The following is a 16,827-nucleotide window of genomic DNA, read 5'->3' as shown; positions in this document are numbered from 1 at the left end:
CGGTTTGATAAAGTCACGGTAATATCGGTACTAATCACTTGGACAAAGGATCAAAGTCGCATAACGAAGGCGAACGTTCGTAAAATCATTTTTATAAGTTGGTAGTAATTACCAGCGATATTTTATTTCGTATCGTATCGAATGCTATTTGAATTAAACGTTGTATTCGTAATATATTTGTACAAAAGTATTCGATCCATCCCTGTAGGCACAAAAAATTAATATACATTTTACAACTCGATGAGACGAAAATTCTTCATTAAATATGAATACACGTCCGACTGTGACTCGAACGAGACTAGGTAGTCCTTTTGGTTAATCAGAAGGGATTGAAACAAAAGCGCTGAAAAACGTACCAGTGGTAGCTTTGATTAATTGTACCTTGAAAGAATGCTGAAATATGAGTGCAGATAATTGGACGGATATATTCGCTGATATTCCTCTTAGTCTATTCATTCGTAACTAGCGCGATTAATATTTTTCTGCCTATCGCTGCCGATTATTATGGCCTATACAGCCGGATGAATTTCATCGTTGAAAGGACAGTGGTCGTTATATTCTCGGTTTCGTTGTGTGTCGTTCTGCGTGTAATTATCGAGACACTGATGAAAAAGGCACGTCCAAAGTGAACATATCGTTCATTCACGATACATACTTTGATATCGACGTTGTGATCAACTTCCCGGAAAGAAGTTCTATAACGTAACGAAAAAAGAGGAATGAAAATGCTTTGAGCATTATAATCTACGTAGACGCGTATACGTATGTTTTTGCATGTAACGCGATTCGTCTGTAATCGTACGATATAAATTACGACGCACGGTATTATTTTCTTCGAATTCGATGGAAAAGAGAAAGAATTTTGGGGGAAGAAAACGGTAAAGGGATACTTTTTCATCGAACAAGGGTTAAAGCCTCTTCAGTCACCTAGTAAAAGTAATTTACGAACTCGGAGTAAAAGCGGTGGTCGCTGAGCGATGAAGAGCCGCGATTGGTCAGGCAGTAGGCCGCCATGATGGCAAAACTAAAATTGGATCGGGGCTAATGGTCAAAATTGGCTTAAACTGGGAGGGCCCTGATGACCTTTCAGCGGCGCTTCTGTTGTTAAGAGCTTCGTTATCGTGCACCTTCTCTCTTTCCCTCTCCCTTTCTCTTATTCTCGATAAAACTTTGATGATAGTACCGAGGTCCCTTCGCAGAAAACTTTTTATTCCTCGCGGCGAATCAGCTAATCTAAATCACTGGTTAGCCAGCGAGTACCCTTTTGCGATAATCAGATGCCCTCAGGTGTCGATATTCAACTTCCCGTTTTCATCGTAAGTCGAAAAATAACATAACTAATTTCTTTTAATCTCAATTCAAGAACAATTTCAGGTCAGCCGTTGCGGTGGAAAGATTCTCGTATTATGGTTGGGATATAATCGATATTTTTAGTTATATTAGCTCGATACAAAAGTTTGCCCTACTTTCCGAAATAAAATCTTTTTTCAATGAAAGATTTTTATTAAAAGAATGTGTTCGACTTGTTTCTAATCTTTTAGACTGTTGAAAGTCAATAACGCATAAATATTCTTTTATCGATTAAAATAATTGATCATTCGGTTCTTTCAGGTTTCGTGTCGTTCGATAATCCAGCGAGCGCACAGACAGCAATTCAAGCGATGAATGGCTTCCAGATAGGGATGAAGCGTTTAAAAGTCCAGTTAAAGAGGCCCAAGGACGCAAGCCGGCCATACTAACCAAAGTCCTAGCTTAGAGAAACTGGACGATACGCACCCTACATCATAACCCACAGAGTAAGTTTGAAGAAAGCTGCTGAATAACAAAAAACACAACCTCCTTGGAAATTTCTAGTTCTATTGCTTATTTGATTAAAAGACGAATCTAGTAATTTTTATACTTCCCTCGGTGTGCCAAGTATAAAAATCGCTAGTGGTATCGCTATGGATATACAGATTGTTAGATTTTAGACTGATAGATTACCGATAGATATAAAAATATCCTTTTTCACATGTAACTCATAACGCGAACTCATAAATGTATCGACGATGGTTAAATAGTATGGACCCTTTCTAATTACAGATGTCGTACAAGAACACGGGCTTATTGAACGCTCGACGATCAGAAGTGATGAGTTTGAATCACCGTTACAACGCTCTCCACTATAATAATCTAGTATACTAGTTAGATAATTTAATTAGAGTATAAAAATTAGAAGTCAGTAGATTGACTTCGCCGGCAGCCACGCGGCGAGGACGAAGAGGCAGGCTGATGCTAATGAAACATTGGATATCCAGCACTGAACCCAGTCCGAGAAACCAAACGCGAGTAGGATTCACGCTTCAAACGATTTCTCGGATGCTCGGATACGACAAATTCTTTACTAAGAACGGAGAACACATCGATCTTTTTCATCCTGTTCTTTCTATTTTCCTACATCTTCTATTCTATTTTATACATTTTTCCGTTCTTCACTCTCGATCCCTACTGCCAAACGAGGATTCGTATCGAGATACGAACAATTATTCGATACGCGTCTTACAAGACATTCTAATCCTAATGCGATTTTGAAGATCCGATCATCCGGGAAGTAGTAGATATCGAGAGCCTAGAGACTCTCGACCAGGTTATCGTTCCGACGACACACTATCTCCTAAATAGTTTGATAATCACGGTGAACGTTCAAGACGGGTGACTTTCCAACACTAACCAAAGAATACTCTTAGTTCCTGACGAAACGGCATGGCGATTGTAGCCGACCGACTGTTAAAAAAAGTTAACTATTACTGCGATTCGACCCATAGAATACCAAAGAAAGTACCTCTTCAGATTCTCTAGAAAACACGAATCACAGTGTGTGTATCGGTTGAATTCCTCATTCGTTTACGAACAACTTTGCCAATTTTCATTTGAAAACGCAGTTAAACCGTCGAATCCGTTTGGATGTCGTGTGTTCGGTATGCGAACGCGTCATCACCGTATTATACATACCACGTATATAGCAACGTCGTTAGGATCGTTTACTATGTTTAGTGGTCTTCGGGCAGGACCGACGGCACAGTGCTCGCGGTCTCTCCTAACGCAAATTTGTCAATCACGTATACAGGGTGCTCGTCTCACGCAACGTCTAAAAAGAAGAACAAATTTCTAAAACGAAAACTACGAATCCGAACATGGAACACGCATTTACATACATTTACACTGGTATATATACAAACGACGCACATACACGCGCGGACACACGCACACGTGCACAACACGCGCACACAACACGCGCATACAGCTCACACATCACGCATTCTACTTACACACGTATCTTATCTACATGTATGAATCAGTGCCGACCCAACACTCGCGGGTTATCGGTTCTTCTTATGTTAAGATTATTAAAAGGCGTAGGTATGTACGTCGCGCCGTAGATTTTATATACGAGACAATTTAAAGGGATCGTTAGTGCCGTGTCAAAGTGAAGTCATTTCGAAGTCCGGTCGTCCGCGCCACGGCGCTCGTTCACCCAACGTAGTATTTATTATTATTATTACCCCTTATCATCATCGTCATTATTATATTATGATCATCATTATTAAGAGTACGATTATATCGTTAAGGGAAGAGTGCGAACGAATTTCCGGCCGAAATTATATCCATCGGGGTTCCTTTTTTAACGAAGGATCGGTCAACCTGATCACATTACGCTTCGCGATCCAAAAAAGATCGGGATCCTGTTGTTGTTCATTCTCATGGCTCGACGATTCATAAAATCGTTCTTGTTTGACTGACCGGTCACGCATCGCCCGAGAAATGTCAACCAGGCTGTGATTATCCAAACAAAACAAAAGTAACAAAAGGGTGAAAACTACTACGATGACGACGACGACGACGTTAACAAGATCGAGTCCACCTCGCGCAGAATGTTTCTGTCCATTCGATAATAGGGGAGAGAGGAGGAAACGCAGAAGAAATAGTAGATCGTCTGAACCAGCTGAACGCAATGAGCTTTACCTTTTTATTTTATTTACCTAGTCTACGTCTAGTCATTTTTATACTCAGCATAATTGACGAGTAATTTACGCGTTTTCTCGTAAAATATTTATTTACTATTTGCCTTAATTTTAAGAAGTTTCGCGTCAAGCGATGTATAGATTTTCTTTTCTGAACCAAAGTGACTATTTAAACGAATCTATTTAGGATAAAGTATTTATTGTTTCGAAAGGTTTCGAGGTGAACCAAGTGCAATTTCATTTTAGAATAATTTCGCTAACGACAAGCTCAGCATAGAATTTCTTTATTTTATCGGAGTACGTTGTTCCTGAGAGTTGCGACCAAACACGTCGCGTTTTATGTATCAAATTTATTTTATACGACAAATATCTCGAATATACATGCGTATATATATATATTGATATTTGGCATTGTTTTTGAACGTATTGTTCCTTGTTTGTTTTCGTTAGCCTTTCTTGTTATCACGATTCAGTTTTATATCTCATTACGAACGATTAGGGAGATTTTAAGGGATTGTTTGCACCGGGCAAATCGAACAGTACAGCAGGCAGCAAGTACTTACATTGGTATGAGTTCACAAAATTTGTGGCTACCGATGTGATTAGCAACGGACGATATTCATGTGAACATTGAATATTTTTTTAAGCACGATAAATAAAACATTTGGACATTTAGCGAGCGATGCCCGGTCGAATCACAGAGTTTCGCGCAAGCTTCGATTTATACGATTCTGGGCGGAAGCCACATGTAAAGAAGCAGCGACGGAGCATTGATGTTAGTGGAGGGAAAAAGGGGGTCATTAGAACGAAATCAAATACATAAAGCACGCTGGAAAACTAGCGTAGGCGAGCGATGGAACGGAGAAGAAAACTCTGATCTAGCAGAAATAATCAACCAAAGTACCAACAACTATTCTATATATAAATATATAAATATGAATTATTAAAGAAGGAGTATATAAATATATAAATATAAATATTATAAATATGAAATATAATATAAATAAAATGAATGAATAAATAAATGAATATATAAATATATAAATATATAAATATATATATATATATATTGATTGATTGAAAGAAAAAAACTAGAGACTTAGTAAATTATTATAGTTTAGCTAAATCAACATGAAATAAATTATTACTTCAAAGGACAGGGAATGGGAGGACCGGCTATAGTCTGGCGCAATTTATGACACGACTAAAAGCTATCTCAAATTTATACGCTATTTAAATAAATATAACAAATGCTACAAAGAAATATACATAAATATATGAAATAATATACGGGCACGCGTACATGTACAACCTAAGTACGCATACGTGTGCATGCGTATATTTATTTCTATATTTATATATACACATATAAATACTGTACTAATAGTTTAGGGGCAGGCAACCCTTTTCCTTGCTTTTCCATCTGTTCATAAAGTACGTTGCCTGTTCGTACACTCGCACATGAAAACGAATCATTACAAATGAACACTACTTATTATACTTCATTTATCTATACATACACGCATACACGTACGCAATTTACTATACATAGTTAATGTGAAGGCGTGGTACATACGTGTATGTGGTTCACATGCGTGAACGTGGTAGCGCGTAAAAGTAAGTACTTGCGGAAGTAAAACTAAAACAGAGGGGTGTGCTGTAAACTATCCTTCGATGACGAGCTCGAATGGCTTGCTAGTTATTGATGATATAAAATATTATTATACTAGCATACGCATATATATATATATATACATAAAAAAAACAATTAATACTGATAAATAACAGTAACCAATAAAATACTAATAACAATGATAACAATAATAAAAATAAATTACTTACAACAATACTTTATAAGACGTATACATAATTTATACTACGCGATAAACGCATATACGTATATATTCTTGTCAGTTTTAGGAATACTGAATTCGTCTAAAGGCATATATACATAAATATATATTTTCTATATATACACACATATATATGTATGTATGTATATATGTATAGACTGATGTATCGAAAGCGCGGGCGTAGATTCATCGATGCTGAAAGAACGTCACCAAAAATGTCGTGTGAGGAGCATCTTTGCGACGTTGTACCGATGCGCAACGGTAAACGAACATGACGAAACGATATCTAACGACGATGAAACAATGAAATTGCCAGTGAGATCTTCTTTCGACGGCGTTTTGATAGCAATCCGACGCGGAAAGGCATCGCGATACTCGGGAATCGGTCGTAGGGATGAAACTCAGGAACGCGTGTAACAGATCCGGCTGATCACAAATCAAATTTGCTAAACAAACTAATCCGAAATATGTGTTCACGAAGGCGAAGGTAAATATAAGAGAAGGAACTGGGAATTAACGCAACCATATGTTTGCCAATCCGAGGTCCAATCACAGACCGTAAGAGCAATCGCGCGATCGGTAGGCCTCTGAGTACGCGTACGCGAGCGTTGATGGAATCGCGTAAGCGGCACGATCGTAAACATAATTAGGCGAATGCGTGCATCGCAAGCATACAGGGCCCGTGAGGAAGGTCTGCAGCGCATTGGTACATCCTATAGATCAGCGTTTCATTTCTCATGGCATCGTGCACATCGTCTCTCGGTACACGTCCGGCAAAGACGATTAGCGGACAAGCTGAGCGAATTGGGCTACGGCTTCTAGATACTTCTCTACGAGTTTCCTATTCCGCAGATCAGTCCATTCATCTCCCTGCTAAAATCAAATCAACGCATTCCATTTTCGAAATAGCATTAGCTATTAGTGCCACCGCTATTAGTAGGCGTATATCACGGACACGAGCTCCTATCGTCCGTTTTATCTGTTCGACCGTTCCATAAACGTACGCGCCAACAATTTCCCACGTTTCTTCGTTTCGTTCAATAATTTTCCATGTAACGAAAACGTATCGAGTGATTTTTTATTTCGCCACGCCAACTGCTCAGATGTCGTTTCCCATTTATATACGTCACATTCGTTGTTCGTATCGTTTTGTACTTTTGGACTTCGTGTCGGTCCGTTTTCGTACTCTCTACACGAATCACACCGTATCGAATTGCGTAAGGCGACAAAATTGAATTAATTCGGTTACTAATTGTAATGTATTTAGTTAACTCGAACGCGTTTTAAGTGGAGGAGAGTTACACGCGTAGTTGTACGATGCGATGTAGAGGAAGGAAGGTAGACACCACCAAAGTGATCGAATATAGTGACACGCACACAAACACAAAGAATCATGCGCACGCGCGCGAACACAGATACAAAAAGATAGGGAGGGTAGAAAGAAGGGAAAGACACGTATACTGGTAAAAGCTTGTATGCAAGTACCAACTGATTATATCACTACGATCTAAGCTTTTTAATGTTTAACAATACTTAATAGCGAATATCAAGGTATTCAACCTACTCTAATAAAAACACCCTAATAATAGGTATAAATTCATATAAATATAAATGTATACATATATAAATGTATAAATACGAAGGTAATGACAATTGTAAACAAACCAAAACAAATACAACTATTTTATCCAACAAAGTTTTTGCTACAACCGAAGTAGTATGCATCTTGCTATGGAATAAATGAGACTTACGGGAGAGGAGAGAAAGAGAAAAAGATATTCTTAGCTCTAAGGACAAGAAGAAAAATAATGATAATAGTAATCTGTGAGGATCAGCTTCGAATTTATTTTTACAATGACGTGATGTAATGCTGAGACGAATTCGCTGCTCGCTAATTAACGTTCCGAATGCTACTCGGGAAGCGACGTACTCGCGAAAATTCAAGCGTCCTAACGACGTACTCGGGTATCGAATTTTCTGCCGATCTCAGTTTTACCGAACCTAAGGATTCTCTTTAACAAATTCTCAAGTCGCAAACTTTGCCGCTGAAATTTTTTAGAAATACGAAATCGGTACTCGTGGTCGTCGTTGTCCGATAGTATTGTCGACCATAAAAATTACACGGAAAGCTTTCGTGAAACGAGAGAAAAGAAAGGAAGAAGAAAAATATGGGATACAAACGGCGCGCAGTATCACCGCGATTTTATTCGTTCCGACGAATCGTTATCGACGATCGTTATCGCAACGGCCGACCGTGACTTATATCATCGTCGATACGAAATTTCCTGGAATTTTTATGGTAGCCACGGAGACACGCACGAAGATTCGATGGAAAACGGGAACGAATATCCTCCACTCTCGAATATATAACTAACTTTAATAATAATAATAATGATCAAACACTACATATAAGCATACTACCATTTACCACCGTACTCGCACACGAAACAGCCAAAATTATCAACCCTCTCGACACTGCTATACCGCGTTCATCGATCCAAAATTTTACGTGGAATTACATTGGATTCAAGTCACGCGCGCCGCGACCTGATATCCGGTAGCCGTGGTGTCGGTGATACTAGGAAACAGGGTATGTTTTTGCAATTATTTGCATAACTTGTAAAGAACTAGCAACAAAATAAATACACATTTACACCGTTCACGCATCGATACACGTTCACATACACACACGAACGCACGCACGCACACACACGTGCACGCACGTACACATACACACACACACACGCACGCACGCACGCATGCACACGCACACACGTAAGAATCTATAAGTACCGCTTGATGCGTACACTACGTAAAATACACTCGTGCATAACTTGTGCACATATTCGCGCGTGGTTACCGTACACACTCGATACATACGTGACACTCACACGTGAACTGTAACATACGTTATAATATGGGAGGCGAGCAGAGCTAAGCATTCACCTAATCATATTATCTTTATCTACATAAATATTAAACTAGATAGGTCTCATCGTAGGCTTTAAGCGCGATTATTAAAGACTTACAGATTTCCGGACACGAATTTCATGGCCATCACCGTCGTTACGATTTTGAATAGACTCTATGTACCAGTACTCTTAAACCCCGCGTTCTATGATGATATCCTACGATGATGATGAAAGCTTACATTATGGAGTATTTGAAGTAACAGCTATACGAATATTATGAAGAAAAATTAATTTTGTTATAGCTTCTGCTACGAAGAGGATTGATTGTTCTTATCGATTTTAAAATATATTTTAAGATAAGCCAACCGAACATAGTTTCATATCAAACGCGGGTGACGAGAGGAACCATGCACGAATCGTCAAAATCACGTTAATCATCGAAGCGTCAGGCGAGTCACAAGCTCGTTCTTCCTTTCCTTTCCTACATCCTTTCCATTCCTTTATACTATTTTCACCAGACTAACAAGAAAAACGTAATTGCTTTCTCCAACATTTTCATGCGCGCGCGCGCGCGTACGCCAGATAAAGAAGTGGAGCAAATTAGAGAATTAGTTGAGATTGTACTTAAAAACATTAGACTTGCAGTTACTTAATGATTAAAAGAAGAATAAAAATTAAAAAAAAAAAAAAAGAACGTAATTAAAATAAAATGTAAGAATCGGCGTTATTTCAAACAAGTTCAAGCCGACCGATGTCAATTCCTTCAGGTACGCTTATGCGTTATCGCGAGAACAATGCGAAGAAAAAAATTCGGTTTTTTCTAACGTACCAAATCGATGTCTTTTCATTGCGACTGTATTAATGTTTAGGATCGGACACACGATTGTTGTAGTCGTTGGTCAACCAAAATTACGTAGGATATTCGTTCGAGTCGTAGGTACGAGAATCAAAAGAAAAAGAACAGAATAAATCACAGTATCTTGTATATTTACCCGGCCACATTTCGATCGACTATCCGGGACCAATCACACTTTCTGACGAAACAATGCGTTTCCTAGTTCTGCCGTTCGGTATGCAAGAAATTTCTTAGGCGAATATAAAACGTTTAGATTAGTGTGATACTATACGAAAGCACCGTTTGCGTTACCGTTTTTATCAAAACGTTTTGACTAAACATTTCATGGTACCCGTCTTGGACCAACGACGTACGTGGAATCACGCAAGGGAACCCGTGCAGAAGAATAAGGCTTTTTGTCGTGTAAATGACAACGAGCGAATAGTTCCGAATACGGTTGAATTATCCACAGAAGATACGGGAATTCAACGATGAATTCACATTTATCGAGCTTGAAACAGTCGCTGAGTTTTTGTTTTTGAATATGCGAGAACAATGAACGCAAAGAGTCTTCTTCCTCCGTGCGAAAAGACGGAATTAAAAAGATGCGAAATCCTTGAGGTTTAATCGCCCCTTGTTTCAATCATGGCTCGACGTACATATTATGTACTTTCGCGTACATTCGTTATCGTTGAGAAGCGCGGGGACAATGCGAACAAACACTTTCAACTCTTTCCAGAACATCTCCCCTTCGCGTTGGTAGGGTGATTGTTTCTCTGAAATTCTGTTGTTCTTCTGCAAATTCTGATTGATAATGTTTCGAAGCACATACAACGTTCGATCGAAGAAAGCTGTGCGTCTCGGTCTACGGGAAACGTAAAAATTAATATTAAACAATGTCATTGCTTGTCGCTCTTATGAATCACTGTAGACGTTCGAACCACACGTAATCGATATTGTTAAACGATGCGGTGACCTTTTCTTTCTTTTCTTTTTTTTTTTTTTTTTTTTTTTTTTGTTTATTTAGTCAGGACTCAATGTATTGGTATTTGTTCGAGACCGACCGCGATTGGAACGTCGTGTCACAATATGTATACACGTCGTGTAAACGTATCGCGTGACTAAAAAACATGTAGAAACAAGTAAATAAAGAAAAAAAAGAGAATGATTATTAAGTAATAATTGACAACGTATAAGAAGAACGTACACGAATTGTAGGAACGAAATTTGGCACGTTACGAATCGTCGATTCGTGGCGTCGGTTGAGTCGGTGATCGTGTTCCATTTGGAAAAGAAAGAACAGTCGAAGATCAGTCTTTTCTTTCCGTTCCTCGCGCGGGCAATTATATAGCCGTTAGTATCAGAGCATGGATGAGTGCGGAAAAAGTTGCGTCGTTCGCGGTCGTTCGTGACAATAGTCCGTAATGAGTAATAAAGGAGGAAAAAAGCGAAATGAGACCGCGAGAGAACGTATGAAATGGTCGAAGAAATGGACGAACGGAATCGGTCAGGAACGATTTTCCAAACGAATTTTCCGACACCACGACATATTCCTTAGAAAATTCGATGTGGTCGTAAAATACGCACGAAAACTTTCTTTTCGTTGACGCTCGCTAAACTCTAAAACAGTGTCGACTACATGGAGCGTATCGAGGGATCGCGATACTGTGAATTTTGGTGGTCGAACAATTCGGGCGATAAAGACACCTTACCGCCACCCAAATGGCTGTACGTCACGAATCGACCTTAGGAAGTCGCTACAAATCTTGCATTTAGAAAGTATGTAATTAGACCACCTAGGAAAGAAAAACAGGTTAAAAGAGTGGCATGATCAATTGTCGCGAGGGACGCGAACAAGAGCGAAACGCGTAGGTATATAGACGCGTACGCCTATACGCATGCATAACTATTATACATCGTAGATGCGTATATACGAAGATACACGTGTATACACGTGCGAGTCCCGTGAAAAGCGTTTAAATTAGAAGTTTGAGAAGAAAAAAATTTGCATATAGCATAGTTTTATATAGCGTGCCATCTATGCGTATAAACGAATGATATGCATAAACAGTTACTATAGTTATCGCTACCAGATAAGGTTATAAACAAAAATAAGTATAATAAAAGTATGCACTATAATCACTTATACCAGGGAAGGAAGCGGGGAAGAAACACACGGAAAGCATTAATAGTGCAGTGTGGGTGGAAGAGATATGAAAATATTATATATCGCGCGCGTATATGATTGAATTAGGAAATAATTAAACACGTTGAGGTGGGTCGAGTGACAGAAATCGAGAGAAAGGGTGGGAGAGAAAGGGAAAGAAAGAGCGAAACACTAAAAGTTATTAACAGACAAAACATATTTTAAATAATTAATCGCCAAACGATAAGTTTTTAACTCTAACTCCTAGCGCGTAAGGTCGAAATAATATACGAAATAAAAAAAAATATATTATATAAATATATATATTATATATACACATACGTATATAATGATTGAAAGTCGACTCTAAAATTAAATGTAAACCGAAAAAGCATACTTCTTGTAAGAAGCCACGCGCGGGTAGATACCGAGACATTACTTGAATTACGATGGATCTTAACAAGCATGAAAACAAATTTAGGGCAACAGTGAAACCTCGAGTAACTTTTGCTGCTCGATCCTTTGCCTCGATTTTTACGACACGATCCGGATATTAGTCTCGTCATCATTTTAAAAGCTTCTCCTATTTTTGCTCCAACTTTTTATCGTATTGGACACCTGTTGTGGTCATACCGGCTCTCGTTCTTTGCATCGATAATTAAGATGCTATCGATCATATAGCGTTCGAACAAGTTTTCCGATTTTCGAAGATTCGGCCAAAATTATTTTTAGGTAAAGTTGGGGCATAGTATAATTGTACCGAATCGAGAACTTTGATAGTCGAATCTCGAGTGATTTTAACACGTTCGAATTTAATTATATTCGTTTTGGTTGGTGTTTAGGGGGCAGCATCTACAAAATATACAATATTGTGCCAACGATGAATCTTCCAAATCAATTTTCACTTCTAACAGGAATCAAATGTTACGACAATGACAATATTAGGACGTAGAAAGAATTTTTGTCAGTAAGTAAGTACGAGGTGAGTCAAAAAAATAATGAGAATTAATCTTTTATACTTGACCAGCGAATTACAGCTTTTTAAATGTTACCAGAAATCTCAAAATCATTATTTTCATCTTTAATTTCAATTTGAAGAGCAACGAATTAGCAAAAAATTCTATCCGTGCATTTCGTTGTACGTTTTTCTCCGAGGTATCGGTGAAATCGGCGAAAATCGGTAAAACAAATAGAAATAAAGAGTGAAACAGCAATATTCGATATCCCATACGAAATATCAAGCCTTCAAAGATCGTAATTGAACGGAGTATTTCCAAGAAATATTGGAGATATAGAGATAGCCAATTAGCAGAACAGAATTCTGACCAGTTAACAAAGCATTGACACTATCTGCAATTCTAATTATTCGAGTTAATGAACCGAAATTTCTTTCGTAGATAGCGTTTGTCTTTCACAAGTTTCCACCAATTACGAAGATGAAAGTTAAGTCTCGTTATTTTCCTAACACACTTCGTATCTATAACTATGTATGTATGTATATCTTTTTAAAACATCTATACCGTTCCATTCCAATTGCTTTCCTTCGTTATTTTAAACGAAGATAACGGATTTCTTGCAGATCTTCGAAATCTCCCAAAAATTTCAATTAACTCTTATTAATCATTTGAATGTTTTGAGAATCAGTAGAAGAAGAAGGTTGATAAGGGAGTGGCTCGGTTCTGGCAAATTATAATGTGCCCCTTCGGCGCCTGCTCAGAATGCAACAGTTGGCTAACAAGTGGCTCTTTCGCACGAAACGGTAGCGAATCGCGTTCAAATCATCGGTCAAAGTAAATTCTGATGTGAGTTTAAGGTAGAATTTTACTTGAATTTTTTGATCGTTGCTTTTCATGGTTAAAAAAAGGTTGGTAAAAAATATTACTCTTCGATCAAAATTTCGTAAACGATATCGGATCGCAGCGTAGTTTTGCAAATATTCTGTTTCAGTTGCTTTCGTTTCGAGAGTGATGACAATTCTTTTGACGAGCACGGTATATATATGTACATATAAATATATATATATATATATATAAACTAGATAAATTTTTATAAGTTAGATAGTTATCTTCGAGAACATTATAAGTTTCAGCATAATATTTCGATTAGAAAAGTTGCAAGTTCTGCGTTTGATTCTTAAACAATGGACAATCTATAGTACCTTGTTATATATATATTTATGGATAAAAAACGTTTTCTTTTAACATAAAGTTGTGCATGTGCGTTGTCAATTTTCACAATGTTTTGCCATTAAACTACACATGTTGATGTCGGCCGTTTCGTCGTCGAGACGACGCGCCGCTCCTCGGCTTATTAATTAAACTACACATACATATACGTTTTTGTTCCTATCATTTGTATAAATATGACTGGCTTAATTATCGTACAAATCCCTTTCAAAAAACTCAAGTCGGTGTGAAGAATTGGCGAAAGGCAATTGATTTTCCATTTATGGCTTGGATTAAATTTGAACTAGGTTCGTCATGTTACGAATCGTGGATTCGAGATTCGAAACTCTATTGGCGAAACACGATTGATTCCATTTGTGATGTCAGTTGCTTCAAAGATGGAAACACCGAACAAAGGATTGAGACGCCTTGAATATTGTTGCAGACGTTTGTTTGGTGTTTAGAAGTGAATTAACGACAGTTGCCAGAGATACGTGTAATGTAGTTAAGAATTAGCAACTGCCTAAGGAAAGGAGGAATAGTCACGCCCAGAACGTACCGTCCAGAAAAAAAAATATGGAATTTCGTTACGTGTTTGCCTGATAGTTTTTTAACGGCTGCAGAAAATTGAACGTGATTAGAGCGCGCAGCGATCTTTGTATTAATTATTATAGATCGTTTTCACTAGCTTCTTTCTCAAAAACTCGTGGCAGGATTAAGAACGAAAATACGTTCGACGTATATAGGGTACCGTATATCAAGCAGCTGTCGTTCGTTGTGCAGAAATACGACAAAGTTTTATGTACCACGAAGGTGTGCAACTAATTTTGAGACTGACTTATACAACTCGCTCGCAGAGATCTCGATGACCGTACAATTTAGAATTTGCAGAGTTTGCGTCTACTTATTGTTAGTTAGAAACCGTGACGCGTAGAGAAAGAAAAAGTATCAAGTTTCTAGTCAAGATCAAAGTATAGAAAATTCTCCTCGGTAACGTTATTGATCGCCATCGATATTACAAAATGCATCGCAATTAAAACAAGGTGGAACATTTTGCTTTAAGTTGATTCCGTAGTAAATTACGACGAGTAGTAATCGAATATTAAGCAGTCGTATATTAATTTCATTCGATAGGCAAAAGTAGCGAAAGTATACCGTTGATTTAGCGCTTTTAAAAAGGTTTCTACACTTTCTAACTGTGCAAAGGGAGATGCGCGCGATCTCCCGAAGAGAGATATACGACTGCGAGAGTATTCCGATGTATCGAGCAAGATATCCGATCGGCGATGTCAGGCATGACGTTTCACTCGCGTTCTCGGGTTAAGGTTCGGTTTTCCGACCGCTGGATCATTTTCGAAGGCGACATTGACTGCATCCCGTGCTCGAGGCTAAAAAATGTAGAATTTTTTAACTGTATTTACGGCTATAACCTAACCTGTATATTTTTACATATTAAATATAGGGAACGAATCGAGGGTTGATGCGAGAGGTGCGAAGGCGAACCGAGTACATGCTAAAACAAAAGAAAGAAAGAAAAAAAAAGACATAAGCACACGAGTAACCAAGAGAATACGTTATGTAAACGGGTACGCGTATGTACACGTACACACGCGTATACCTCGATAAAGTAACTCGAATACACATATATACATACATTTGTATACTACACTTACACGTTCACACGCGCGCACGCACGCAAATGAAATATACTCTTGCCTTCAGAGAAGGGACATATTATACAGATCGTAAAAAGTGAAATCAGTTTTATTGTTGATTTCGGGGTGACATACAAAAAAAAAAAAAAAAAAAGTTTTGTAATCGGCGGCCCTGGCCGTTCTTTCGCATCCGGGGCCCAAAAACGTTGCGTAGTATAATCAAACACCGATATACAATGCAAGTTTTTTTCCTCGGCCAAATTGTGCGGACCTCGAGGTCTTCGGGATCGCCGGAAGTAGGATATAAATTCTCTTTCCCTACGGGTACGAGTGTGGTGAATCTTATGGTCCAGAATGATACTTCGCGATTCCGAAAATTCGTCGACGTCTGCCTGGGCCCGAATGGATTTGTACATAAAAGAGAACAAAATTACACGACACAGGGTGTGCGTATATGTTGGTGCACACAGTAATGTCTTGCGTAGCGAAGTACTAACTATATAGTGCATGGAAATAATAAAAACGTTCGCGGTACGTGTGGGACGTCTCACGAAACGTTCTCCTCTTTTTTCCCCTTGACGACGAGTCTCGCCCTCGATAGCCCGCGATAATTTTTACTTAGAAATTGCCGCTACATATTAATCGCATTCTTCGAAAATAAATAATTCGTGAACTGTTTCTCATTCGGTTGGTACACTGTTATTCCTCTATTTCTTTTTCTCGTAAGCGTGTCTATTACGTTGATACATACGCGTTTTACATGAGATTATCTGACCCATCGAACGAACGTATAACGTCCGAACGAAAATTTCATTATTAATTCGGTTATTTAAACTACTGTGATTATTTGCGATTTCGATCATGCGAGATTCTAAGACGAATAAACTGAAGGATATTCACGTCGATTCTATATTCGAACGTGATGGAGATTAGAATGTTGTAAGATAGGGGAAATGCTGAAAGAAGAAGCGAAGAATACGCAATCAACGTACACGGCAACGTGCGGTTGATTGGTCGAATTAATTCTCCAGATATCGTAAATCAATTGGGAAAAAAGACGGACATAATGCGATCTATTTATCATAAGTGCGACAGTATTAATCTTTGCTAATGATATAATATGAAACTCAATTTATAAATTTCGTCGTATCATAAATTTATTATTACGGATAATATTGTTAAATCATTGCTACTGATTATTGATTATTATTGCCATTATTATTAATATTATTATCCTCATCATTGTCATTGTCATTGTCA

The 16,827-nt window shown here is 38.2% G+C and overlaps 1 protein-coding gene across 27 annotated transcripts in view; it reads left to right on the top strand.

Moving 5' to 3' along the window:
• The window catches only part of LOC132911689 (CUGBP Elav-like family member 4), a 571,541-nt gene extending 562,065 nt beyond the window's left edge, over positions 1-9,476 (top strand). For all 27 annotated transcript variants that reach the window (XM_060968526.1, XM_060968513.1, XM_060968524.1 and 24 more), the window contains 2 exons: positions 1,612-1,796; positions 2,083-9,476. In XM_060968526.1, coding sequence (XP_060824509.1) covers positions 1,612-1,739 — 128 coding nt within the window. In that variant the 3' untranslated portion in view covers positions 1,740-1,796; positions 2,083-9,476. The remainder of the gene's footprint in view (positions 1-1,611; positions 1,797-2,082) is intronic.
• The last annotated feature ends 7,351 nt before the right edge of the window (positions 9,477-16,827 follow it).

This window comes from Bombus pascuorum, chromosome 11 (genome assembly GCF_905332965.1).
Source record: "Bombus pascuorum chromosome 11, iyBomPasc1.1, whole genome shotgun sequence".
NCBI lineage: Eukaryota > Metazoa > Arthropoda > Insecta > Hymenoptera > Apidae > Bombus > Bombus pascuorum.
This window is presented reverse-complemented; position numbering and strand designations above follow the sequence as displayed.